Below are 24,948 nucleotides of genomic sequence, written 5' to 3'. Positions count from 1 at the left end.
AAGACAAGATGAGGAAGACGTTAAGGAGAGAGAGCAGAAAAAGAGGAGTGTTGAGTTGTCAATTGAGGATTGGAGGAGTTTTAAAATTTTTTAAAAAATAATAATTCGAAAATATAAAGTGTTTGAAAGGACAAAATTACCCTTAGACTTTTTGACTTTGACTGCCACTTCATCATTTTTGACACCGTTAGACAGAAATGCTTATGTTGCTGACGGAATGAAGTATATGGTATCATTTTGCAAACTTTTAAACCACAGAACTGCGGAAACAAGATTTATTTTTATACTTTTTCCATAAATTAATACATTCTCAAAAAAAATATAAAACTCTAAAATATAATTAGAAACTAAATAAAAAGTATTATTGCTGATGCTGATATAAAATATCAACATAAAAACAAAAATAAAACAAAATAAAAAGTCCATACTCTATTATTTTCAGAGCTCCTTTGCAGTCATTGATAGGAAAGGCACAAACAGCAAAATACTCATAAATCTTTCCATTTATATCAATTTCCAAGTAGAAAAACAAAAACTATTTATATACACTTTTAAATATCTATTAAATTTCCGCAATTAATAACAGTAGGGTTCTCAGTTCTGTTTCTAAGTAGTAATTCCCAGTCAATTTCGAGTCAATTTTCATAGCGAATGCTAAAAGCTGCAATTTTTGCAAATTGTAGATAGAAAGGCGGGCGGAGGAGGGTAGGCGAAGAGATTTCTCTCTATACATATATATAGAGAGAAATAATAGGATAGGAAGAAAGAGGCATTTCTTTTTTCTTTTTGGTTTTCCGGTGATGCTTTGAAGGAATGGAGGGGGTGAATCAAATGGCGTATCGGGAAAATGATAATCGGGCGATTGTGCAGATCGAAAGTGGAGAAGTTGACGGAGGATTCGATGGGGAAGAAGGTGTAATGAATGGAGTTGAAGAAATGGGGCAAATGGGTTTAATCGAGTTTAGGAACAATGATGAAACTCAGGTTCAATCTACTAGGACCAGTGAGCTTACAATTGCTTTTGAAGGCGAGGTCTATGTCTTCCCAGCAGTTACACCTCAAAAGGTCGGACTTCAATTCTCTTATCTGAGTTGATGCATGTGTGTTTTTGTTCATTCTATGACTCTTTTCATGTTTGGGCATTGTTTGCAACTCAATTGAAATGAATATTTTATTTATCTTTTAATTGAATTTGGTAATTTGTTGCTTCTATTGCTGAACCTTTTTCTTTCATTTGGATAAAATGAGGAGTTGGTAGGTGTCTAGCTAAGTTCATTCAAGTGGCGACGTAATAGGTTGAAATTTTCAGTTTCTTAGTCTTATTTGATAATTTTTTTGAATTGAATGTTATTAAGAGTTTGATTGGATGGAGAATTGGGAAGGGTAAACAAAGGGGAAGGTTCAACCCTTCCAAACCCCCCAAATTGGTGGGTACAAAAAATTGGAAGAATTGTAATAAAATCAACCCTTCTAAACCCTTGCAAAACCTTTACCCTTCTAAATTTCATTCCCCCAAACAAGGGTTTCCATCAATCCTTACTAACCCTCCTAAACCCCTTCATCCAATCAAGCCCTAAGGTGCCAATAGAGTACTATATCAGTCCTCTGAAGTCTGAGCCCATACTTCTTATATATATCTGGGCTATTTGAAGTTGAAGTAAGATTGATTTTCCCCTTTCATATGCTTATTCTGGTGATGCTCATTGCTATATTAATCTCTTAGTTAAAATGTCTAATCTTGGATGTGATACTATTTTTTCCTTGTATTCTTGATATATGGCAGAGGGCGAGCCTTGGCGCAACGGTAAAACGTTGTTGCCGTGTGACCAGAGGTCACGGGTTCGAGTCTTAGGAGCGGCCTCTTGCCAATTAAATTGGCAAGGGAAGGCTTGCCCCCAATACACCCTTGTGGTGGGACCCCTACCGGGCCGCCCTTTTTTTTTTTTTTTTTATTCTTGATATATATGGCAGTAATTATTTTCCTTCTTAATCGTTTATATGTTCTCTATCATTTGGATGCCTTGATTTAATTTATTGCATATGACAGGTGCAAGCAGTGCTGTTGCTTCTTGGATGTTCGGAAAAACCTGCTACTGTACCAAGTTCGGAGTTTTTGCTTCAACAGAATGCTGGAGCAAATTATGTACTGCTAGCACTCTGCTTTATTAAAGAAAAACTCTGGATTTATCTGCACGTGTTAATTGTTTTCTTACTGTATTCTCCAGAGTGTAGATGATGCTTCGCGAGGATCAAAACTTTCACGAAGAATTGCCTCCCTGGTTAGGTTCCGTGAAAAGCGGAAAGAGAGATGCTTTGAGAAGAAAATTAGGTACACTTGCCGGAAAGAAGTAGCTCAGAGGTAACTAATGCATCCTCTGTTACTTGAAAAAAATACCCTTTCATCTCTGATACAATTCATTGAATATATCCATTTTTTCCTCCCGTCATGCCTCTTCATTCACTCATATCCATTTATGTACATGAACACACTATCTAATGAAAATAGAAGAAAGGGATGAAAGCATGATCACATGTTACTAGTTAGAGGCCGAGACATAACTGGTATTTTGTTCAAAATATCCATATATCCATTATAGAGGTAAATGAATTTCCGCCTCACAAAAAAAGATGTCTGTAACGAACATGTTACATATCCATTACTTGTAGAAAACTCATATGTTTCTTTCACTTACTAAATGGCTATAGAAATAGTCAGAAAGATTGAGATATTTAAAAACATGGAGGGGAGTTAGAAAGATCATTCGACTTTTATGTGGGTTTCTGGTCATCTCTTATGCATTTCTAAAATCATTGGAACGTAAAAGTAAAAGGAAAAGAACAGAGAGAGAAAGGAGTGAATGACGAACTAGTTGAAGGTAAAGGCAATTTAGAGAAAAGAAATGCTTTCACTTTCAAGTTGACTACATTTTCAGAGGAGATTTGGTTTTTCCAGCATCTAAAGCAATTATTGATGATGAATAATGATCTTTTCGCTAGGATGCACCGTAAGAATGGACAATTTGCATCATCTAAGGGTCCTTACAGTCCAGATGCTGGTGGCAATTGGGTTTCTAGCAATGACCATCCTCATTCTGAATCTATGTGAGTTGGACTTACTGTCAGCTACTAAAACATGCGTGAAATCTTGGACTATGACTTGTAATTTGTTGACTCTGATTTGCTCCTATTTATTCATTGTTTAGTTTACGTAGCTGTCGCCACTGTGGGATTAACGAGAAGGCCACTCCAGCAATGCGTCGGGGACCAGCTGGTCCAAGAACTCTCTGCAATGCTTGTGGACTTATGTGGGCAAATAAGGTATATTCTGTGGTATAAATTGATTTCTCAAGTGTCCACATCGGCTGTGCGGCTAGTTGGTGTCATAACCCTCACTGCCTAGATGTGCCTTCTTATTATGTCTTCTAATAGATGTTTATATAGGCTAAAAGATATTGTCCACTGCTCAGTCATGAATTGTCTAAAAGAATAAATATAGAACTATTTCAATTTGATTTATACCAGAAAAAATCACTCAATTTTGAATTTTTTTTCAATCATGTCACTGATTTCTAGATTTTATTAGTACTTTAGAGATGATAACTGTATAATTTATATGAGCACCTAGGTGTAAAACTAGGTTATGAGATCCCTATCTTAGTTAATACATTTACAAATTTGGCTATATCTTTGTGTGCTCATTTAATTCAAACAAAATATTTGCATAATTTATTGAGGCAAATTTGAGTTCAGTAACCATATTGAAATTTAGTGTTAAGTTAACGACCATAAATGAAATTACTCATATTTTTGGATATGTTTATTAACTTTGTCTACAATAGATACTTCATTACCTAACTGCCTTGACTTCTATAATCATTTCTATAATGATACTTGATGTCTTTTCTTTTGGTATAACTTAAAACTTTAGTGATATTGTACTTTGAAGGGCACTTTGAGGGATCTTACGAAAGGAGTGAGGCATACTTCCTTTGATCAAATTGAGATGGTATGTACTGGGGCCAGCTGACCCTGTTTTAATGACAATACATTAATTTTTATACTAGATTTCTCTGTATGGTGGTTTGGTGATGGCATAATATGAATGTTCATATTGGTTTTCCTCATTTGTTATGGCAAATTCATATAATTTTTGTGACAACTATCAACTATGCCATTGTTTTAGGGAACTCCGGATTTTAAACTTCCGACGACAGAACAAGAAAATCTTTATGCTAAACAGGATCAAGAGGTATAATTTCTGTCTATCGATGATATGAGTCATGAATAAAAAATTCTTCCTTCATAGTCAAATTTTATTATATTGCTTGGAGGGTAAATGGCACCAATGGTCACCGAAATTTGGGGTATGTTCCACAAAGGTCACCGAACTTCATTATAAATTCATTGAACTTTCTTTCTTATTAGAATAAAGTTATGTTTATCAAACAGACAGAAAAAATCACCGGACAGTGATGTGACAACCATGTTGGAAAGAAAGACTTACTTTTACGAATGACATGGTAGCCACATTTTGTGCCATATGGCAGCAAAAAGATAAATTTTTTGGCTGCCACGTGGCTATTTCAAGTAGTTGGGTTAAGTAAACAAAAAATGTAATATTTATTTTTTATTTTTTTGCTGCCACGTCACTAATCTGATGATGTCTGAATTGGCCAGAATGACTTTATTAAAATAAAAAGAGAAGTTCAGTGATTTTATTGAAAGAAAATGAAGTTAATTGACCTTTGTGAAACAGACCCCAAACTTGAGTGACCATTGATGCAATTTACCCACTGCTAGGATTGTTCCATCTATTTCATGGTAATTTTTGGAAACAAATCAAGATTAAGATCGCCATTGATTTAAAACTGCATTTTGTACTTTAACCGTGGTACTTGACTAAGCATATTGGACTATGCATTGTTCAATCTTCAGGGAAGCCCACAAGAAAGTAAGCCAGCACCATTAAATGCCGAGAATTCTATGGGGAAAACTGAGCAGGTACGTGTTTTTCCGGACTTGCACGTGTTGACCACTTCTTACAAGGTTGCCATTTACAGTTGCAAATCATGGTTTCCATGCCGTGATATCTGGAATTTGTAGTTAAAATATAACAGTTGTGTGTAGTTTGAGTAGTCTATAAAAAGGGGGTGGCCTGGTGCACTAGGCGTCCCCGCTAAGCGAGGGTCCGGGGAAGGGTCCCACCACAAGGGTGTATTGGGGGCAAGCCTTCCCCTGCTAATTTATTTGGCAAGAGGCTGCTCCTAAGACTCGAACCTGTGACCTCACGGTCACACGACAACAACGTTTACCATTGCGCCAAAGCTCGTCCTCAAGTTTGAGTAATCTATAAATGCAGAAAATTATAGGGGCTTAATGCATAGTTTAGGGGGGCAAAAGATTCACTTAGCATTTTATATATCTAATCTACTTTACGTGCAATCTTTGTTTGAATGTTCAGGAATTGCTGGAAATTAATGAAACTGTTATGAATCCTTTGCCTATGCTTGTAGACAATTCATCAGTCAACCTTGATGATGAGGTAAACTAAACGCCTGTAAATATTGTTTAATTCTCACATGTTAATTATGAATTTATATTTTTATGTTATGCAATCAAAATACTCAACCAATGAAGTGTTGGCCGAGATAAGCACGGAAGCAAGTATATTTTTATATTCTGCAATCAAAATACCTTTGTATTTGTTATATGATATATTCGAGAGCAGATGATTAAATGTCGAAAAAAAGATGTTTATCTCTTTTGGTGGAACTGCGGGAGTGCAAGAAAATTATAGTATTCCCGAACTGTGTGCTAGAATTGCGCCTCCTAACTTCTAAAACCAAACGATTGAAAGGAATAAAGAGACGGTAAAACTCCAAACCTTTCGATTATCAAAACGATACCGACTGTAAAATATCTAAAAGCCGAAAAGTGAATTATGGTGCAAACACAAGATTGTATCGAAATCAACAAAATCAGGTGATTGACACTCTTATATCTGCAACTCAGCAGGGTTTTCAGGAAACTCTGGACGAGCTAGGCAATGTCTCGAGTTCGGAATTTGAGATACCTGGGGGTTTTGATGATCAGGTAGTCGCCTTTTAGCGACTTGATATCCAGCATACTGGAGACTACTAACCATATCCTTGAAGCTAGGTTAAAAAATGCTGTAAATGTTTGTTACTTCTCCAAGTTCATGATACAAACTTACAGGTTGACTTTGATGAGTCTAATATGGGAGTGAACAGAAAGGGTCTCCAAGACCGAGCCTTGTGATCCTTTCCATATATATATATCCAGTTTCTTGCCGTGCCATGGACGAAATGAAGATGCAGTTTATACTAACTTATGTTTAGATTCAGATATGGTTTCTTGTTTATAAGATGGAGTGTACTGTTTTTGTGAATTGCTCGGCCATGGCTACTTGTATTTCTCTTAGTTTATAATTATTGTGAATAATGTTGCCCATCTACTTCCTTTTTTTTGTTTTTCTGGTTCCCTTACTTCCAATTAGATTCTATTGTTATCAATTTTTCAGTTCGCGTTAGGACTAAGTCTCGGTAAGTTCGCGTTAGGAATGATTAAGTCTCGGTAATGTTTGATTCGTTAGTGATGGACCTTGGTCAGTTACCGTTAGATATAAGTTGATTAGAATTCCATCCTAGAATTAGTTAATTTTTCCATCTTAAGACTTATTAAACGGATCAAATTCATTTGCTTAGTGACTAGCCAACAGAATATTACCGATTTGTCGAATTGATTAGTTGGTTAATTGTGAATATCTAATTAAATTAAAAAAATGTGTTGTTCACTTCATCCACATTTAAAATTATAATCTTTATAAATGAAATTAAGATTTTATGGTTTTTTTATGGATAAATCAAATATTGAAAAAAAAAAACTACTAGAATATAAATTCAGAATACAAAATAAAATGAACATGTTTAAACTTGACCATTTCGATTTTGGAGCCATTATTCAAAAGTGTAAGTTTTTAGTGAAGAGGTATCTGTGTTTTTATTTCTCATTTCTCAAGCAGCGAATGAGGTGGTTCACAAAGTGATTCCGCATCCCCTTTCTTATGAAAAAAAAAAACTGACTTTTTCTGCTTATCGGTAATTTAATGTGATAAAAAAGTTTAAACTTTTTGACTTGAACTGGAGAAGAGAGTTGGATTGGGGTGCTTGTAATTGTAAACTTGACCAAATTGATGGAAAAGGAATTAATTTGGTCTTGTCTGCTCAGCTATCACTTGATAAAATACAATTTGAAATTGAAGCTTAAACTAGTCAAAGGTATCAATTCAAGATCAATTTAGATATTCAATTTGAGAGTTTGGATTAAATTAGTCGTAAATATGAAATGGGTCAACATCAAAAGTTGCTATTATATATTAAGACACGTCAATTTTGAATTAACTTAGCCATAAATGTTAACAGATTCAATTAATAATCAGAGTGTTTTTTTAATTATGACAATTGAATGTATTGTCTTTAAGGTATTAACTTTGACATTCCCAAATCTCAATGAAGACAAAAATGGGACAATGACCTCAATTTTTCAAAAGAGGTACCCATCATAAATGACCATATTAAGGTGGGGTCTAATCGCCTCTGTTGCTATTATTATTAGTTCATTCAAGGTGACCCTTCTAGCCAATTTTAATCCTAACTTTCAAATCCTAACATTAACATTTGAAATTACAGTAATAGTATTACTTATTATTAGTAGCATATCAAAAACAAGTACACACGGTGAAAAAACAAAATAATAAATAAATATCTAGTATTATGTATCAAATCGAACACTATATACATGCAAGATATTCTTTTAATATATTTCTTTCATGTATCACATCTTTATTATGTTGCAAATCAGTTAATTACTAATAAGTGACAACACAAGGCAAAGTGAAGGTAACAGTACAAGGCAAAGTGAAGGTAACAGTACTCATAACTCTGTAAATTGTAAAGTATACTGATAGTTAAAAGTAAAATTGATCTAACTTATAGCAACTTTAGTGATGTTTACAATTTGTGCCAAATAAGCACAAATAAGAACCCCAAAAAACATCGGATTACAGTCTTTGTTACTTCCCAATTTTGAATAGGTAAAATATTTTATTAATTAATAAAACTGTAGTTAAAATGTAATTTTCTATATAAAAATGGGTGTAAATAGAAAAATAACTACTGCGCGAGGTAAGAAAACTTTTTTGTAACCTTGAAATACACTGGTCAGAAGCGCGCGGTACCACTGCTCACCAATGCTTCGGTGTGCTCAATCTCCGGTTTTTTTCTGATTTAACAAATTTGATAGGTAAAATTACTGTTTGTAACAAAAAAAATTAACAAACCATAATTAGTAACATAGCTTATAATGATTGGTTACAAACAAATTTATTAAGTAACAATAAAGCTAATAGCTCATAGTGGTTGGTGGTTACAAACAAATTTATTAACAATAAAGTTTGCTCCACTAGAGTTGCTCTTACAAACATTAGAAATATAATTTCATCATTTACAGTAAATTTGCTTGTTATTATCAACAAAAGGGTTCATTTTTAGGTTTCTGAACATAATAATGAACTCAAACAGAAAAAGTTGGTAAACCCAAAAGACTGTTTTTCAGACTTATGTTTTTCCTTTTCTTTTTTCAAGCTACAGTTGTGCTGAATAATATGATTACATTAAGGATAAAGTATATTAAAGAACACAATGCTGCTGCAAACCTATTCATTTTCAGAAGTTCAGATTCCCAATATTGCTTTCAATTTCAAACCGAGAACATACAGAAACACATTCTGGTATTTGAAAACTCAATAATGACAGACATATATAACAAAGTATTAAAATCACGTAAATCAGCTGTATGAAAAAAATGCTATCAGAACTCTATTAGGGTTACATTAAAAAACAATTATGACAATAATCATTTTTATCCCAGCTACCTGGGGAACCACTTTCCAGTGGCATACACATCCAAAAAGATCTTGTACCAAAATATTGAGCCATACCACTTTCGACGTAAAGGTAAAACTATCGGCTCTTGATTATTCCTGTCGAATCCTTGCGAAAAAATGCATCCATAATCCTACACTATCAAAGAAACTAAATGCATATAAGGGTAATGTACCCGACTTCCATACATGGATGGACGAGCCAACTCTCTCTGGGAGTTGAGATTACAATAACCTTCTGGGAACAAGGACTAGGCAATCAAATCAACTTAGTAACTTTTGAACACTTCAGAAAGACTACTAATATATGCAATCTAATGCTCACTAATCAACTGTTGGATATAGACTTGGCATATAAGAGCGCCCACCTCCGTTGGAATCTGCATTAGCATATAAATGAGGCTGTAGCTCCCCTGAGTGAGATGACTTTCGGGATCTTGTGTTCTTCGGAGAAGCCGAGTAGTCACTGTAACCAGCACTAGTAGAATACATTGATGACGTTGGTAGTGCATGGCTCTTCGGTAATCCTGTTGTATCAGCACCCATAGTGTATCCCCTTTCAACTGATTCAGCTTCTAACGGTAATTCGTCCAATGTCTATCAAGGAAAAGAAATATATAAATGCCTAAAACGATCTTTTAGGACATCAAAACTATGAATTTTGCTCAGAGAAACTAAAACTAATACCGAACAATTTAAGAGTGTATCCACATCTACTGAAACAAAAAGTCCATTTGGATAAAAAAAAGTTAAACCTCCAAACAGGTCCAGTAGAGAAGCACAAATTTGAAATAGAGAGAGGGAGGACGATCCTATTAAAGCCTCATTTCACCCATTTTAGATGCCTTTGTCTATCTACTGTTCATCAGTACTAAGCTGGTTACGTGCAACAATATGTGAAAGTACATTAACTTGCTTCCATATTCTATGCCCCACACCAATATACTAAAAGTTCCAGCATTATTAGAACTACAAAATATAAGCTCATTAAAGTAGGACAACTCACCCTGAAAGCTTGCTGAAGGACCCGAAGTGTTTCTCGAGTCCGTTTTCTTTCCATAGCAACTGCCTCAGGTTCCTGTAACATGTCCTCAAACAGGTTTTCTCTGTTATGGATGAGACAGACAGCATGAGTGCGCAGTACACACAAGTAAAATAGCATATACTACAAATATAACATTTCAGTAGATCAATCAGAGATATTAAAATAAATGAGTAACCCCCACTTACCTGTAGAGCTTTTTAATGAAGACGTTATGCAGGTCACGCTTTGTATGGTTTACCTACATAATTATTTAGGCAAAGGCAAAATAATTAGAAACTACCAAATATGCTTGGGAACACCAATGTTCTAAATAAGACTGCACATCCAAAATGATTGCAAAAAGAAATACATAAAAGCATAAAACTTTTCATTAGCCTCCAAGGGAAGATAAATTTTAATACAAGATTAGCACGAACCAGCAACAACCTGAATTTTCAAAACCCAAACATGTGTAAGTGATCATGAAACTCAAAATCAAGCAATTAAGTCACATATCTGTTCAGAATATGACATGAATTCTACCACAGTAAGCAAATTCAGGCATCTTGAAGTATATCAATCCTAATCAAAATCAATAAATGTTACATTTATGAGCAGTTCAACAATACTGATTCAGATGTATCATTACCTCCTTTACAACTTTAACAGAGCATGTATTTAATATCACAGGAAAAAAAAAACCCGAAGTTTCATCCACCTAGCCATCATGGATGAGCCACAATATATGTTCTTTCTTATTTTCGAAGCATAAATTTAATTTAGCAGTAGCACACCACATCAAATTACCCTAAACTGCTTAATGACGGCAGAAAGGACTAGAAAGATATGCACATTACTATGCTGCAGCACCAAAAAATAGTGTACTCCATAAAATGCCACTTCAGGATAGAGAACTAGTCCATGGTAGTATATGAGTTGAGAACGTCAGGAACTTAACAAGAAGAAAGCAAAGGAAATGATCACAGAAAAGAAATAGGCATGTTCATAATCAATCATTACCAGAAAGTGCATAATTGCCTTTGGTACAGAATCCTCAATATTCTTCCGAACAATGTCATAATAAGATTTCAATAGGGATTTAGTGACTGCAATTTCAATAGCCTCCTGGTCTGAATGACTTTCTGAGGGCCTCAAAACAGTTGGAGGCTTAAAGGAGGAAAAACAAAAGGTTAGGAAAACAAAAAAGCTTCAAACTATGTATTCAGCCACATTCTAGATAAGAGAAGTTGTATAAATACCTCACGTAAATGGATCATAGAGAAGTTGTGATCCAGATCTTCCATGTTGTGAACAGGTTCACTATGAAATTTAGCTGTCGTGCTCTCTTTAGGTGCAATGCGGGAATTGTCGCTCCCACCAAAAATTGATGGAATGCCCCAACCCGAGCCACTCGTGCTTCCTGAAGATCATGAATTAGAAACTAAGAACATCATCCAAACTACTAAAAATGGCTAGAAAAGCTCATTCCTGAAGCCCAACTGAGAGGGCAGGTAGAAAGCAGTGGAAGAAAGGACAAGGATGAAAGAGTCATTTGCATCTACATTTCTGATAAAATAAAATTCTTCAATAGCAACTTACCAGGGGGTGCAACTTTTTCAACTTCTGCCATAGGACGAACTCCCTACAAATATAACAATGGAAAATATAAAAAGCAAGCCTAAATGAGCCATGTCAGGTTTAGCCATGCCTACAATATTAAGAAATGTGTAGATGCATTTTCATGCCTGATCAGCCATTACTCCATTCACTTGTCTGGCAAGAATAGCCCGAGTCTTAACACTCCTCTCTGATGTTGGTGCCTTATCAGGCTCTACCCCGTCCTATTTAACAGAAGAGTGAAATGGAGAAGACATCCAAAACAAAAGAAACCCACAATTAGAATTGTCAAATTAGGTAGACGAACATCAATAATCTTATATAGACCATTTGTGCGGCCAAACAAATACCTTTTGTCTTGAAGGCATAGAAATAGCCCTGGACGACTTGATTTGTTGTATTGCATTTTCCACAGCCTTACTCCCACCAATAAAATTTGGGTGTGAGGTATTTATGTAGTCCATCTGCAAAATGTTTTTCCATATTAAAAATAAGTTTGCTGAATCACACTTTCAAGAATATAAAAACATTTTTAAGCACATGAAGATATCAATTTATTTTTCCTAGCTAGTAGCTACCATGTAAATATTGGTCAGAACTATTTTGCTTAAGATGGCCCTTAGCTTGTGGTTGCAATAAAAGTGGTTGTAGTTCTAAGTAACATAAAACAGAACAGACTGCTTAAGATTAGGATAATCTCTGCTTTTTCATTCCAAAAATCTTGTTAAAACTTGGCTAGAAATAGCATAATGATTGCTTCTTTACTAATAAGATGGAAATAAAACGAAACACTATCAAATTACTAAAAAAAAAAAAATCGACATGACTATGTACCACATGGTGAAAGGATGACATTCCGCCAAAGCAACGACAGAACAGACATAAACAGAGACAAACACATAAACCCCAGATCAATATATGCAGTAGTATCAAAACCACTCCTTGTAATAATGACCAAATAGTTCAATCACTAAGCACAAGTTCAGAAAACCAGAGGCATGACTAATGCTCAATAAGCATTGCAGTTATCTGTCAACGAAATTATGCAATCATACAATAAATAACCAGTGACAGAAGTAAGCAAGTCATATAGCAAACACATTAGCAATGGAGGAGGAAGATAACGTATAATAAAAAAAAAAAAGGGCGGCCCGGTCGCACTACGCGTCCCCGCTGAGCGAGGGTCTGGGGAGGGGTCCCACCACAAGGGTGTACTGGGGGGCAAGCCTTCCCCTGCCAATTTATTTGGCAAGAGGCCGCTCCTAAGACTCGAACCCGTGACCTCTTGGTCACACGACAACAACGTTTACCGTTGCGCCAAGGCTCGCCCTCAAGATAACGTATAATATTAAAAAAAAATTAGGCACAATGCTTTGAGCATCACCTCCATTTCAATAATGTGGCCGATCATTGTCTCTGATGGTTCAAGACCATCGCGCAAAAAATTGCCAATAACTTCATCCATTCGCTTTCTCAGGACAGGGAACCTTTGTGATTCAGTTACTAGACAGCGGTGACTAATCTGGAGAAAGAGGGAGATATTTTATTTGGAGATTTAAGTATGTAATGGAAGTGCAAATGAAGCATAAATCAGATCTACCTTTATTAGTTCATCATATATAAACCTAGCACACTGGAGGCTTGGATCTAATAAACGAGCTATTTGCCTTCTAACAAGAACTTCAAATGGCACCTACAAAAATGAAAAGCAGGAAAAGATTCATGCTCAGAAAAAGACAAGTGCAAAACAAAATATGAAAAAATAAGTTGGATTTCACAAGAAGCAAAAATAATAGCAAAAATATGTTGGTAAGTATTGTTGAGAAAGGAACAAACAAGAAACACACTTCTGGTACAAACAGTGCAGATCTAGGACCAGTTGCATTCTGAATGGCAGTTCGAATGTCTTCATCAGTCAAGTCCTCGCATGGATCGACCTCCTACATTGCAAATTACAGTGCATGAGGATGAGTTATAACAGAATTACATCTAATTCACAGACAAAATCCATGTTCTATTTTATCCAAAGGGTCTCAACTCTCAACTGAGTTTCTCATGCAACAGATGTTTGACATACAGGAGGGTGAGCATTACTCAGTTAAGCATACCACATAAACTTCCCATCGTCAGCTTCTTTTTTCTAAAAAAAGGTGAAAAAGGACCAAACCAATGCCCAGTAGCATGTTATTGAAGACAGGGGAACAGATGCCAAGAAAGAAAGTTTGTTGCAAATTCTAACCTATCACTTCACAACTTCAAAAAGTCATTAATATCGAGTCAGGATCTTTTCACGCCAGCTTTACACAACACTCTCTTTACCATAAAGAGGGCACCGGAATTTTATTTTATTTTTTAAGAAAAAGTATTCCTAAGTTTAATTATTGAGGAGCAACATATACTTGCAGACGGCGGGCCTGCTTTACATCATTACAGTTTTTCAATGGTAAAATTATCTTACCCTTGCTTTTCTATTTCTTCCATGAGATTCCAGACAAACAGAAAATCCAGAACAGCTTATTTTCAATCAAAATTTAGAAGATGCTCCACAGTCACAGAAGCAAATGAAACATTACACATAGCAAACAAAAGATATTAAGCATATTTCTGGATTTCATGCAGTGGATCTAATGATCACCACGGAAATATTTCTGCACATGAATACTCACCTCCAAACTCTTTACAAAGATATTTTGAAATATATAATGAATACGTGCTCCCCCAGAAAGCTCAGATGTGGACATTTCTTCATTTTTGCCCTCCACCATTGAAGAAAACGCTGTTTTCAACAGAATTTACAGACAATTAATGAGCTTCACATCAAGATGGTGAAATATACTTGAGGAAGGCACAATCCGGAACTTGGTCCAAGCATACGAGAGTAGAAATTATGAAATTTACCCTCACAATATTTCGAAAGAAGGTTTAGGAGAAGAGCCCCCTGACCAGCCTATAATCCAGAAGGTAATTAGCAGAAACACAAAGATGAATCAGCAAGAGGAACAAAATGGTAGAGCTTCTATAAATAGTTATTGAAGTATTTGATATTGAGTAGTATTCCAGACAAATAGAACCAACAACAGTCCATTAACATAATGAAGTTATCTAGTACTATGATTGGATATCATTTTATGCCTCACTATAAAATTATACACAACCAACCAATTCCATGTTCCTTAAATTTTGTGCAATCATCAAGTAAAGTCTGTCCCTGGATAGACTTGCCTATTCTTTAGAATTTCCATAACTCCATCCTTTCATTTTAGTGCAAGTGACCAAGTGCTTGATCTATAACCTAATCAACATTAGTGTTCTTGAAAGAGACTAGAGTCAAATTAACAATTGATGAAACTAGCCTCAACTATATTAAGTGTAAGCTCTCCACAAAAAGATATACTGTACATGCCTTTGATTCTGTGATTTCCCCAAAGCTTGCATGTTTCTTTGCAGCAGTAACCAGTTGAGAACTTATGCGTGACTTCAACTCCGGTAGTATGTGTTTGATATGTTGCACCAGAATCTAAGGAACAAAACAAGCAACAAAAACTAGGTCGATGTTAGTAAATATACAGATTGTATGACTTTCCAACCAGAAGAACTACCAATAAAATCTCAGATAATCATGTCAACTGAAGAATCATTAATAGTAATACAAAGAAAGAATAACTTTATACTAGCATGATAAAGGTATTAGAGGAGGCAAGGGGAACCGTCAATTGAAGCAGTAAACCAGAAAACTGAACTTCATAACAATCGATTGTGTTCCTTAAAAGTATTGTGGCAATCAACTTTGCAAATGCTATACCTGGTTCAACTTCTTTGCTAACTGAGGAACACCACATCGATCAGCTAGACCATTATACACCTAGAGAGAAGTGTTGAATAAATGAGATAAAATAATACAATTAGGAATAACCACCATAAGGTAGGAAAGTCATACTGGACGACTGCGGAAGAATTTCTCCTCTGCCACTAGTGCTTCCTTGATACTTCGATTGAGCATAATATCCTGCATTAAGTCCAATATAGGAGAATAAGCAAAACCATTGGTGTTATAATGGGAAAAAAAAAGAGTACCATGACAAAATCTTATTCTCAATAACTATCTGGAGCACCTATAGCTAGCAATCAATAAATCAACAAATTTTCCAAATACATGAAAACCAAAATGTTATTGAATATTATAACACCATAAAACATGGAAAATATGCTGCAGAAAATGTCAACAAAAATGTTATCATCCATCCTGACAAAGTTTTGACTAATAATAATCTCAGAGGCAGTTAAAATATAAGGAAACCCAATGTCAATCTAAACCATAAAACAAGAGGACAATAGGATTTCACAATATTCTTATAAATTTATGCTGCTACCTCTTGACTTCGATTGACAACACCAACATAACCGAGTCGTAATGGAATCACTTTTCCAAGTAGCAGATTACGAGCATCAGTACCTCTGTCCATAATGTCCAACTGAAATAAAAGAGAATAAATGTCAAACCTCAAAATAAAGTTTTCCAAGAGCTTTCAAATGTCATAGCACTTAGAAATGAAAAAATCAAGTGATAGGTATCACCTTTGTAACAACTCCAATAGTTCTATAACCTATAAAAAGAAGATTGTGAGTTCAGAGAAAATAAACAAAAAAAAGCACTTGGAGCGAAGTATTAAAATAAAATGTACCATCAGGATCAGCATTTCCTGCAATTTGAAGAGCATCTGAGTTTGCTAAATCTGAATTCGCTGCTGTAACGGCTAGAATCAGACAGCTTGGTCTCTTGATATATGACATAATCATGGTTCTAATTCGTGCCTCAATATCAGAGGGCTGATCACCCACAGGAACTTTTGTTATACCAGGTAGATCAACAAGAGTGATATCAAGAACATTTGGTGAAAAAATCTTCAAACGGATCTGCTTGTCTGAGACACCTTTGTTTTCCCCAGCTTCCTTAGCAGTCTCAGCCTAGAGCCAATTAAATAGCCAAAAACATAAAGGGCTGAGTACTGGTACTTAAGAGTTGATTTAGTGCCTACTAATCATATATAAACTTAAAACAAAGATCCAAAAGCAATTACATGATAAATAGCAACATGTCCACCTTAGGTAAAGCTTATGCAAGGAAAGTTGGAAAGTATGTTCTTGTTCTATGTAATTTGTAAATCATATCAATTTCATTCATATACATTACATATATAACCTAGAATTTGGTTGCTTAAATTTTTATTCTAAGAGATGATGAAAACCGGAAAAGAGTTGACATTTTGAGGTTAGTTTTATATAAATTTTTGAAGTCCATAAATCAACCAAGTAAGTTCCAGAATATGCAGTTTCCTAAGCCACTATTGCTAGAAAATTTTCAAGTAGGTTGTAATCATCATTCGATTTGACAATGCACTTTGAACCTCTCACTGCTACAAGAGCAGCTTCACCCAGGACAAAGTACAGAGTACATACATCCACTTGACTACACCCCAAGAATTATAGTAAAAATTGTCAATCCAGGTCTTATTTGGTTGTTAAAAATTCATGCACAGAAACATTCTAAAACCATTTGTCTCTGCACGTGTGATGTGAGCATGGATCAAAAAGAATTGAACAGCCTCTAACTTGGACTAGGACTTCATCATCTGAATAAATCATGCTAATCCATTGCAACAAAAGGAAAAGAAAGCGCAAAGGCTTGGTAGTGTAACCAGAATGTCACAAATAAATAACATATCAATCTCATTAATTTCTTTCCACCCTTCGTTTTACATTTGAGAGTAATGACCCCATGAAAGTAAGTCATTATCAGCAACGTTATTAAGCAAACCAACATGGTCGTAACCAGAACATCAAAAATGTGGTGGAAGGAGTGCACTCTCCCCCACCTTTTGGCAGGGAATTCCCATTCCGATTCCCATCCATGTCTCCCTTATCCATGCCTTTTGGGATCCCAGTCCAGGCTTCAATTACTTGAGTGAGCATATAGATTTCAGATTATCAGGTATTTAAAGCATAATGAATACATAATCCATTAAATTATCTTTAAAATAAAACAAATCCACTCCTAAACCATGTTAACCGAGTCTAAGTTTTTGTTTAATTTATGGAGTAATAGATCATTAACACACACAAACGCACTGAGACACTTGCACCGACCATTGGGCAGGGAGAGCAATCGCAATCCCCACTCCATCACTAATGACAAGGGAAATTGACCCTTTCCCCTATAGGAGGGAATTCAAGGAAGCCCCATTCTGCTGCCATCCCTATACAACCCTATGTTTCTATTTGAAGTTATCAGATTACCAAGAGCATAAACAAGGACATTCTTTCTGGTTAACTTTGAATTCTTAGTAATACACCCTAAAAGTTCATCAGACTTCCTAAATTGGTAAGGATTCAAAGTCGCTGCCTTATTAACTACATATGGCAACTTTAAATTCCATATTACAGCATCTTCCAATACTTAAAATATAATGTATGAACTACATATACGATGAAAAACGAACCTGAATTTCACCCCGGATCTCGGAGAAATCATAAAACCGTTTCCCGGGAAGGTGCAGGAACTCCCCCCACTCCTCGTCGCTTCCATCACCCTTCCTCTTAGTCTGCAAAAGCTGCAAGACCAGAGGACGCCGCGTGCAAATCTCATTCCCTCGGGGCAAGAAATCCCTTCCGACAAGTGCTTCCAGCACACTCGATTTCCCACTGCTCTGGCTGCCGACCACCGCCACCTGAGGCAGTTCGATCGTGTACTGGCTTGCAACCTGAGCGAAAATATCCTGCAGCTTATTCACTATCGGAATCACAGAAGAACCAAGCGGCGCAGCCTGTGATTGCTGCTGCTGCGATTGTGACGCCGGCGACGGCGATGCAGGTTCCTCTGCCATAAAAGGATCCAGTATGAAGCTCTAGGGTTACTGAAACTTAGAGATGGAAAGAGAAACGCAAGCCTTGCGTTTATAGAGAGATAAAGCTCGTCCTCGGAGGGATCCGAATGATAATAGGCGATTTGAAATTTACTGAAGGGGTGAGGCTTGAGCTGCTGTTGTTGGAGTATAGGTGAAGAAGTAGGGAGAGCGAGTCACGACTAGAATGAACGATTGGTGTTAACTGATTTAAACTGCGCACTATTTGAATTTTTATATTTCAAATAATAATAATAAATATGTTATCGTTTATAGATTTTCCAGTAAAAATAATATGTATATATATTAAAAAAAATCCTTGACCCACAAGGAAAAAGTAACTCGATAATAATTGAAATTTTTTGGCTTGTGGGACAAGGTGATTTTAATTAACAATCAATTATTTGTAGTTTTTTTCTCTATTTTTTACAATTTTAATTATATTATATTATAAAAAAATAAAAATAAAACATTCATGTGTTCTAAATTTTTGCAACTAAAAGAAGATGATATTTTTTATTCATATATTTATACATTAATAAAATAAAAAAATCCAAGTAATGATTTTAATTATTGCTAATGTGGTACGTGTTTATTTTTTTTAAGAAAATTTGTTTGATTTTTTTCATACGTAACGAAACATCTTGAATTATTAATTTAATCATTTTTTTTTATTTTGATATGAGTTATCGTTATATATTATAATTAACTATATATAAATCCAAAATTTTGTAAAAGAAAAAAGAAGTGAAATTTAAGCCTAGTATAAGTGACAAAGTTTGTAACATGGTGAAAGTAAAATTAAGAAGAAAGTTGGTTAAAATTGGATTCGGAATTTAAATAAAGTTATGCTTTCCCTTTTGATAGGCTCAAGTAAGTGTTGGCAATTACATGGCTTGATCATTTTTATATGGAACCTTTTAACATCAAGTTTACATTTTTAAGACAAAAATTGGGAAATTGAACAAATTAAATGAAACCAAAAAAAATTGCACTGATTACTTTGATTTGACTTGAATATCATGACCTTGTTTAACAAATAGCTAATAGCTGTTAATTGATTATTTTTTTGGTTAACTGATTTGACTAGTTGATTGTGTAAATTTATTTGGTAAAATTTAGTTGATTGTTAATAGCTGTTTGAGTAGATAACAAATAAGGACACGATAAACTATTTATTTGAAATTAAAGGAAAATAATTAGAGGTAAAAATGTTCTTCAAAAAAATTGAGTAATAAGCTAATTGAAAAAACTTCTAAAATGAGTTTTTTCAAAGTAAGTTTTTTTGGATCCACCGAGTTCTTTCAAATCTCTTTTCACCAAATACCATTATTAGAGGTTTGACTAGTAAAAACCTCTAAAGTGACTCAAATCTCTAATTTTTTCCTAAAAAGCTATTTACCAAACAGGACTTATGTATTTGTTTGATTCTTCTTTTAAACTAGTTTTTTTATTATCATTTTACTTTTGCACTCGAAACAATAAAATATATGAGTAAAGTATAATTATTTAGTTAGCATTGAGAGCGAAATTTTTTTTTCTCATTTTCCTATTTTGAACCATGATACTCTCACAAAAAAAGCCTCAATTTGTTTAAAACAATATATTTCAATCTAATTCAAACGATTCTCAATCTCGAGTGACTAGTGATATTACGTCCACCAATCTCCCACATCTTTCATCATTCTCGATTCAAGGCTTCTGCCTTTCTCTTAATCAAATCTCTCCCGTGCCCTACCCCACCCACTCTATGCCTCCCTCTCTTAATATTTTTCTCAATTCTACGAGCAAACCCAATGTACCCCTCCTACTAGTGGCGAATATAGGGCCAATTCTACACATGCGTACGTAAAAAAATTCATAAATCGAACTCGTTCATTTTTTTTTGCATATATATACATGTTATCATCTGAGTGGTCAAAACCCAATTTTTATGTACCACTATAAAACTTCTCAAAATTAAGTTTTATTTGGACTACAAAAGTAAAATTAAATCATTTTGAACAAACTTAGAGAAATTTATGTTGGATTCTGTAATTAAATACAAATTCAATGAGCTAATTAATTACTCTGTCCCTTAATTTTTTGGAAACCAGGGCCGAAACCATCTATAGTAGGGGTGGTTTCAGCGGTTGGGGAGCTGCCCCCCCTCTAGGCCCCCTTCTCTTTGCCCCTGCCTCCTAGCTTTGCCTTTCTCCCATATATATAATCCAGATTTCACTACTTTCTCATCTTAACGAATTCATCCTTAATATTCCTCCTTTAATACCATTATGCAATTTATGATTTCTCATGATCAACTGCTTATCCTGACCTTCACAACCAATCATTCTATTTCTATAAAAATAACGTCTCGTAATTATCGACCCTAAAGGACCAATATCTTAGCTGTGTTGAATTCCTATCATGTTATAAATCATATAACTGGGGAAATTGATATGCCTGAGGCTATTATGCCTAAAGGACTAGATATTAATGTTGAAACACCTTTCCACATAATTTTGATTTGACAAAATTGTTTAAGTATAATTAAAAACATATTCTAAACACACTAAGTTTAAATGCTTTGATTTATTCTACTAATGTGTTTGTTCAATATTGAGTTAAATTGCTTATAAGACATAAGGATTAAAAGGCCCAAGTCCAATACAAGAGTCAAAGCCCAAGTCAAACAGTTCAAGACAACTCGGCCCGCGTATGTCAAAACGTTGTCGTTATGGACAAAACGCAACTCAGCGGAAGAAGGATCTAGAAGATCTTCAGGGAACAACTTCGGAACGAAGCTGCTGAGTTGATTCGACAAAGCGTACAAGACAGCAGCTGGCTAAGGAAAACTTCCAGACAAAGTGTTTCCACTTTGGGTAAAGTTCAGACGACACAGTATGCTGTCCAGTTGACTTTACCATAAAAGGAGAGACATTCTACCGAGATGACCAAAAGCTGACCGAGGACAAAAGATACTCAAATCTGATTGGCCGAGAGCTCTGAGCAAGTCAGGATGACAACGACAAGAAGCCGTTTCCCTCCAACGGTTATTTCGAAATTCGAAATGACCGATGCCTCAAGACGTCTCTATAAATAGTGCCATCAGAAGCTTCATTCAAACAGAACTTGATCAAGCCATTACGCTGACCAAATTTCTACGCAAGTTCTGCAAGCAAAAAGCAAAGCTATCTTACACTAAATTTCATATCTTTTGTGTAAAAGTCTAGAGTGATTATTCAATCATCTAAGGTGTCTTAGCAATCATTGTTTAGGACAAACACTTATCATTTCTAGAGATTAGAAAGGAGAAGCTGAGTACTCGGTTATAGTACTCAGCGAGAGATTAGGATTGAGTAGAGGTATAGAGGAAGGTACTCTTGTTATACTCAGTTGCTAAGATTGTAAAAGGTTTGAGGCTCTACCTTTAAAGAGCTCAGTAGAGGATTCGAAATCTCGGAACGTGTTCCGGGGACAGGACGTAGGCTTAGAAGCCAAACCTAGATAAATCTGCTGAGTAACGTATTTCTTACCTTAAACTCCTTATATATATTGCTTACTTAAATAACCAAAAACTGACCAAGTAAAGAGGTCAAGCTGAGTTGTGCGCTTCGAACATCTGAGCTCAGGAATAGACTCTAAGTGCTATCTCTTGACTCAAGTTAAGAAACTGACCTAGTCACCAGTTGACTAAGCCAGTATCTTGCTGTTTACTCAGCGCCGCTGTTAAAACCTTTTCTCCTAAGAAAAGAAGTCTGCCCTAAATTAAGAAAAAGTTTAAATAGTTCCTAACCCCCCCTTGGAACTATACTTGTAACGTTATAAGGGACCAACTAGTGGTATCAGAGCTTAAAAGCTCACTATAAAAGGTTTAACAACCTTGAGCTGATCCCTACTATGGGCGAAAACAGTACTCGGTTTCTACCAGGAAACCAAACAACTCAGATATTGCCTGAGGGGCTGTCCATCACTCGGCCTCCCCTATTCTTCGGGTCTAACTATACCTTTTGGAAGAATAGGATGAAAAATTTCATTCAGGCTACAAATATGAGTGCCTGGCTATCTATAGTGCAAGGCCCATTTGTACCTGTCGAAGTTGTGGCTGGCCAAACAGTTGTAAAAGCTGAGGCCAAATGGACAGAGGATGATCTCAAGAAGCTTCAAAATCACTCTTCAGCTATTAATATGCTTCACTGTGCGCTCGATACTGCAGAATATAATAAAATTTCAGGTTGTGAGTCGGCGCAAGAGATCTGAAAGAAGCTGGAGGTCACCTATGAAGGAACCAATAAAGTAAAGGAATCCAAGGTGAACCAGCAGATGAGACTGTACGAGCTGTTCGAGATGAACAATGATGAGGGCATATCTGACATGAATGCAAGGTTTACCAACATCATCAATGAGCTTAAGAGACTTGGGAAGATCTTCACTGAGGAAGAACAAGTCAAAAAGATACTCAGGAGTCTTCCTAAAGACTGGCAAGCAAAGAAGACCGCTATTGAGGAAGCTCAGGATTTAACCACCTACAAATATGACGAACTCACCGGCTCGTTGCTGACCCATGAGATATCTATGAAAAACTTCGAGGTGAAGGAAAAATCTGAAGACAAGAAGCAGAAGTATCTTATCATGAAAGCTGACTCCACTGATGGGAGCTCAACAGATGATGAGGAGATGGCTATGTTCACAAGGAAGATGAAAAGGCTTTTCAGGAAGAATGACAAATATTCTAAGAAGCCTTACAGAAAGTTTGATAAGTATAAAGCTGACTCCAGCGACAGCAAATACAAGAAAGACAACTCAAAGCCCATTACATGCTTTGAATGTCATCAAACTGGCCATATAAAGTCAAGTTGCCCCACGCTGAGGAAAGATAAGAAGAACGGCAAAAAGGAAATGGTGGCTATATGGAGCGACAGTGATGAGTCTTCATCAACAGAAGCTGAGGCCACCGAGTCAGCGAAGATATGTTTCATGGCTGACGAACTTGCTTAGCCGTGCGTCTCTGAGCATATTGACCCCTCCATTGCATCTGACGATGAGGAGCAATCAAATGAGGTAATATCACATTCCCAGCTCAGAAGCGAAATGGGTAATGCCCTGAGTGATCTCTATACACTTGTCAAAAAGTGTAATAAGAAAATTAGAGCACTCAGCAGGCGCTGTGATGAGGTTGAAGAGGTCAAGCTGAGTGACCTCAGATACCTTCTTCAGGACAACTCAACTTTGCATGATAACATAAAGATCATACATGAGTCTGTCTCTGAAGTCCAATCAGTTTTGAAGAAACTGAGAAAGGACGTCACAACTATCCAGAACCAATTAAAGGTTCCAAATAAAAGAAACATTCCTCTGAGAACTCAGTACCAAGGTACTCAGCAGAGATGGAATCCCCAGCGGAATGTCCAGTGTGACTTCTGTAGGAAGAAAGGTCACACCACAAAGGTGTGCTGGCATGCTCAGCACTGGGGTGCTGACCAGTCAGTGAGACAACCTAAACAGAAGGTCAGTTGTGACTTCTGTGGAAAGAATGGCCATACTGTCCATGTATGTCGCCATAAAATAAAATATGATGCTTTACCTATTGCACCTAACAAGCAAGGACCCAAAAAGAATTGGGTACCTAAAAGTAACTAGTTACAATGCAGGTAAGCCTGAGATGTGCTGAGAAGTCAAAGATGTGGTATATTGACAGCTCATGCTCGAGGCATATGACTGGTGATGAAACTCAGTTCATCACGTTTGAGCGTAAACGAGGAGGAAGTGTAAGTTTTGGAGACAACAAAAAGGGTAAGATAGTAGGGTCAGGAACCATCGGAGGTAATCCTACTATTGAGTCAGTCTCCCTAGTCAGCGGACTCAAATATAACTTACTCAGCGTAGCTCAGCTATGTGACAATGGGAGAAAAGTTATATTTGATGCTACTGGATGTAAAATATACGAGGGTAAATCAAATGAGTTAATTTTAACTACCCCTCGCATAGATAATGTCTTTATGCTAGACTTAGAGAAAAAGTTTTCAAAAACTGTATGCTTAGTATCAAAGGAAGAAAATTCCTGGCTATGGCACAGGAGACTTGGTCATGTAAGCATGGACCTCCTGGCCAAATTAGCAAGAAAGCAATTGGTTGAGGGACTGCCTGAACTTAAATTTGAAAAAGATCAATTATGCCACGCTTGCCAAGCTGGAAAACAAACCAAACAATCTTTTCACAGCAAAAACATTGTCTCAACTAAGCGTCCGTTAGAGTTACTACACTTGGATCTCTTCGGTCCAGTCCAGCCGCTGAGTCTGGGTGGAAGAAGATTTTCCTTGGTCATTGTAGATGACTTCTCTCGGTACACTTGGGTCATCTTGCTGAGTAGCAAGGATGAGACCTTTGAGACATTTTCAAATTTGGTTAGAAAAATTGAAAATGATAAAGACCTAAAATTGGCTCACATCCGAAGTGATAATGGTGGA

At 36.0% G+C, this 24,948-nt stretch overlaps 2 protein-coding genes across 4 annotated transcripts; one reads left to right on the top strand and one right to left on the bottom strand.

The window, feature by feature from the left end:
• The first annotated feature begins 35 nt into the window (after window positions 1-35).
• LOC136226584 (GATA transcription factor 19-like) lies at window positions 36-6,478 on the top strand. 3 transcript variants are annotated; one of them, XM_066015151.1, is made up of 11 exons: window positions 36-229; window positions 684-1,065; window positions 2,048-2,143; window positions 2,226-2,359; window positions 2,998-3,102; window positions 3,204-3,318; window positions 3,947-4,006; window positions 4,184-4,249; window positions 4,936-5,001; window positions 5,462-5,542; window positions 6,013-6,478. In XM_066015151.1, exons 2-11 carry the CDS (start codon window positions 814-816, stop codon window positions 6,106-6,108), a joined length of 1,071 nt encoding a protein of 356 aa, XP_065871223.1. In that variant the 5' UTR covers window positions 36-229; window positions 684-813; the 3' UTR covers window positions 6,109-6,478. The 3 variants fall into 3 exon arrangements, with proteins under 3 accessions (XP_065871223.1, XP_065871224.1, XP_065871222.1); XM_066015152.1 differs by lacking the exon at window positions 36-229 and having other exon boundaries at window positions 422-1,065; window positions 6,016-6,478; XM_066015150.1 differs by lacking the exon at window positions 36-229 and having other exon boundaries at window positions 422-1,065.
• A 2,397-nt stretch (window positions 6,479-8,875) lies between these two features.
• Window positions 8,876-18,712, bottom strand: LOC136225896 (dynamin-related protein 3A). Its single transcript, XM_066014037.1, has 20 exons — window positions 18,101-18,712; window positions 16,286-16,568; window positions 16,179-16,207; window positions 15,974-16,075; window positions 15,541-15,609; window positions 15,406-15,465; window positions 15,007-15,120; window positions 14,502-14,550; window positions 14,270-14,379; window positions 13,451-13,543; window positions 13,204-13,296; window positions 12,988-13,125; window positions 11,954-12,067; window positions 11,732-11,827; window positions 11,586-11,628; window positions 11,246-11,406; window positions 11,007-11,153; window positions 10,193-10,245; window positions 9,969-10,068; window positions 8,876-9,559 (listed from the first exon to the last, which is right to left on the bottom strand). The coding sequence occupies exons 1-20, from the start codon at window positions 18,482-18,484 to the stop codon at window positions 9,287-9,289; spliced, it is 2,511 nt and encodes an 836-aa protein (XP_065870109.1). The 5' UTR covers window positions 18,485-18,712; the 3' UTR covers window positions 8,876-9,286.
• Between the last annotated feature and the right edge of the window lie 6,236 nt (window positions 18,713-24,948).

The sequence above is a fragment of the Euphorbia lathyris genome, chromosome 4 (genome assembly GCF_963576675.1).
Source record: "Euphorbia lathyris chromosome 4, ddEupLath1.1, whole genome shotgun sequence".
Classification (NCBI taxonomy): domain Eukaryota; kingdom Viridiplantae; phylum Streptophyta; class Magnoliopsida; order Malpighiales; family Euphorbiaceae; genus Euphorbia; species Euphorbia lathyris.
The sequence above is the reverse complement of the archived record's forward strand: the minus strand, read 5'-3'. Positions and strand labels throughout refer to the sequence as shown.

What these genes read in the sequence shown, in the direction of transcription:
- LOC136226584 (XM_066015151.1), top strand. Translation starts at nt 814, where the DNA reads ATGGAGGGGGTGAATCAAATGGCGTATCGGGAAAATGATAATCGGGCG. An exon ending in CCTTTGATCAAATTGAGATG is followed by an intron (nt 4,007 to 4,183) that starts GTATGTACTGGG and finishes CCATTGTTTTAG; the next exon opens with GGAACTCCGGATTTTAAACT. An exon ending in ATGCTAAACAGGATCAAGAG is followed by an intron (nt 4,250 to 4,935) that starts GTATAATTTCTG and finishes TTCAATCTTCAG; the next exon opens with GGAAGCCCACAAGAAAGTAA.
- LOC136225896 (XM_066014037.1), bottom strand. Translation starts at nt 18,484, where the DNA reads ATGGCAGAGGAACCTGCATCGCCGTCGCCGGCGTCACAATCGCAGCAG. An exon ending in TAGCAAAGAAGTTGAACCAG is followed by an intron (nt 15,121 to 15,405) that starts GTATAGCATTTG and finishes TTTGTTCCTTAG; the next exon opens with ATTCTGGTGCAACATATCAA. An exon ending in TATATGATGAACTAATAAAG is followed by an intron (nt 13,126 to 13,203) that starts GTAGATCTGATT and finishes CTCTTTCTCCAG; the next exon opens with ATTAGTCACCGCTGTCTAGT.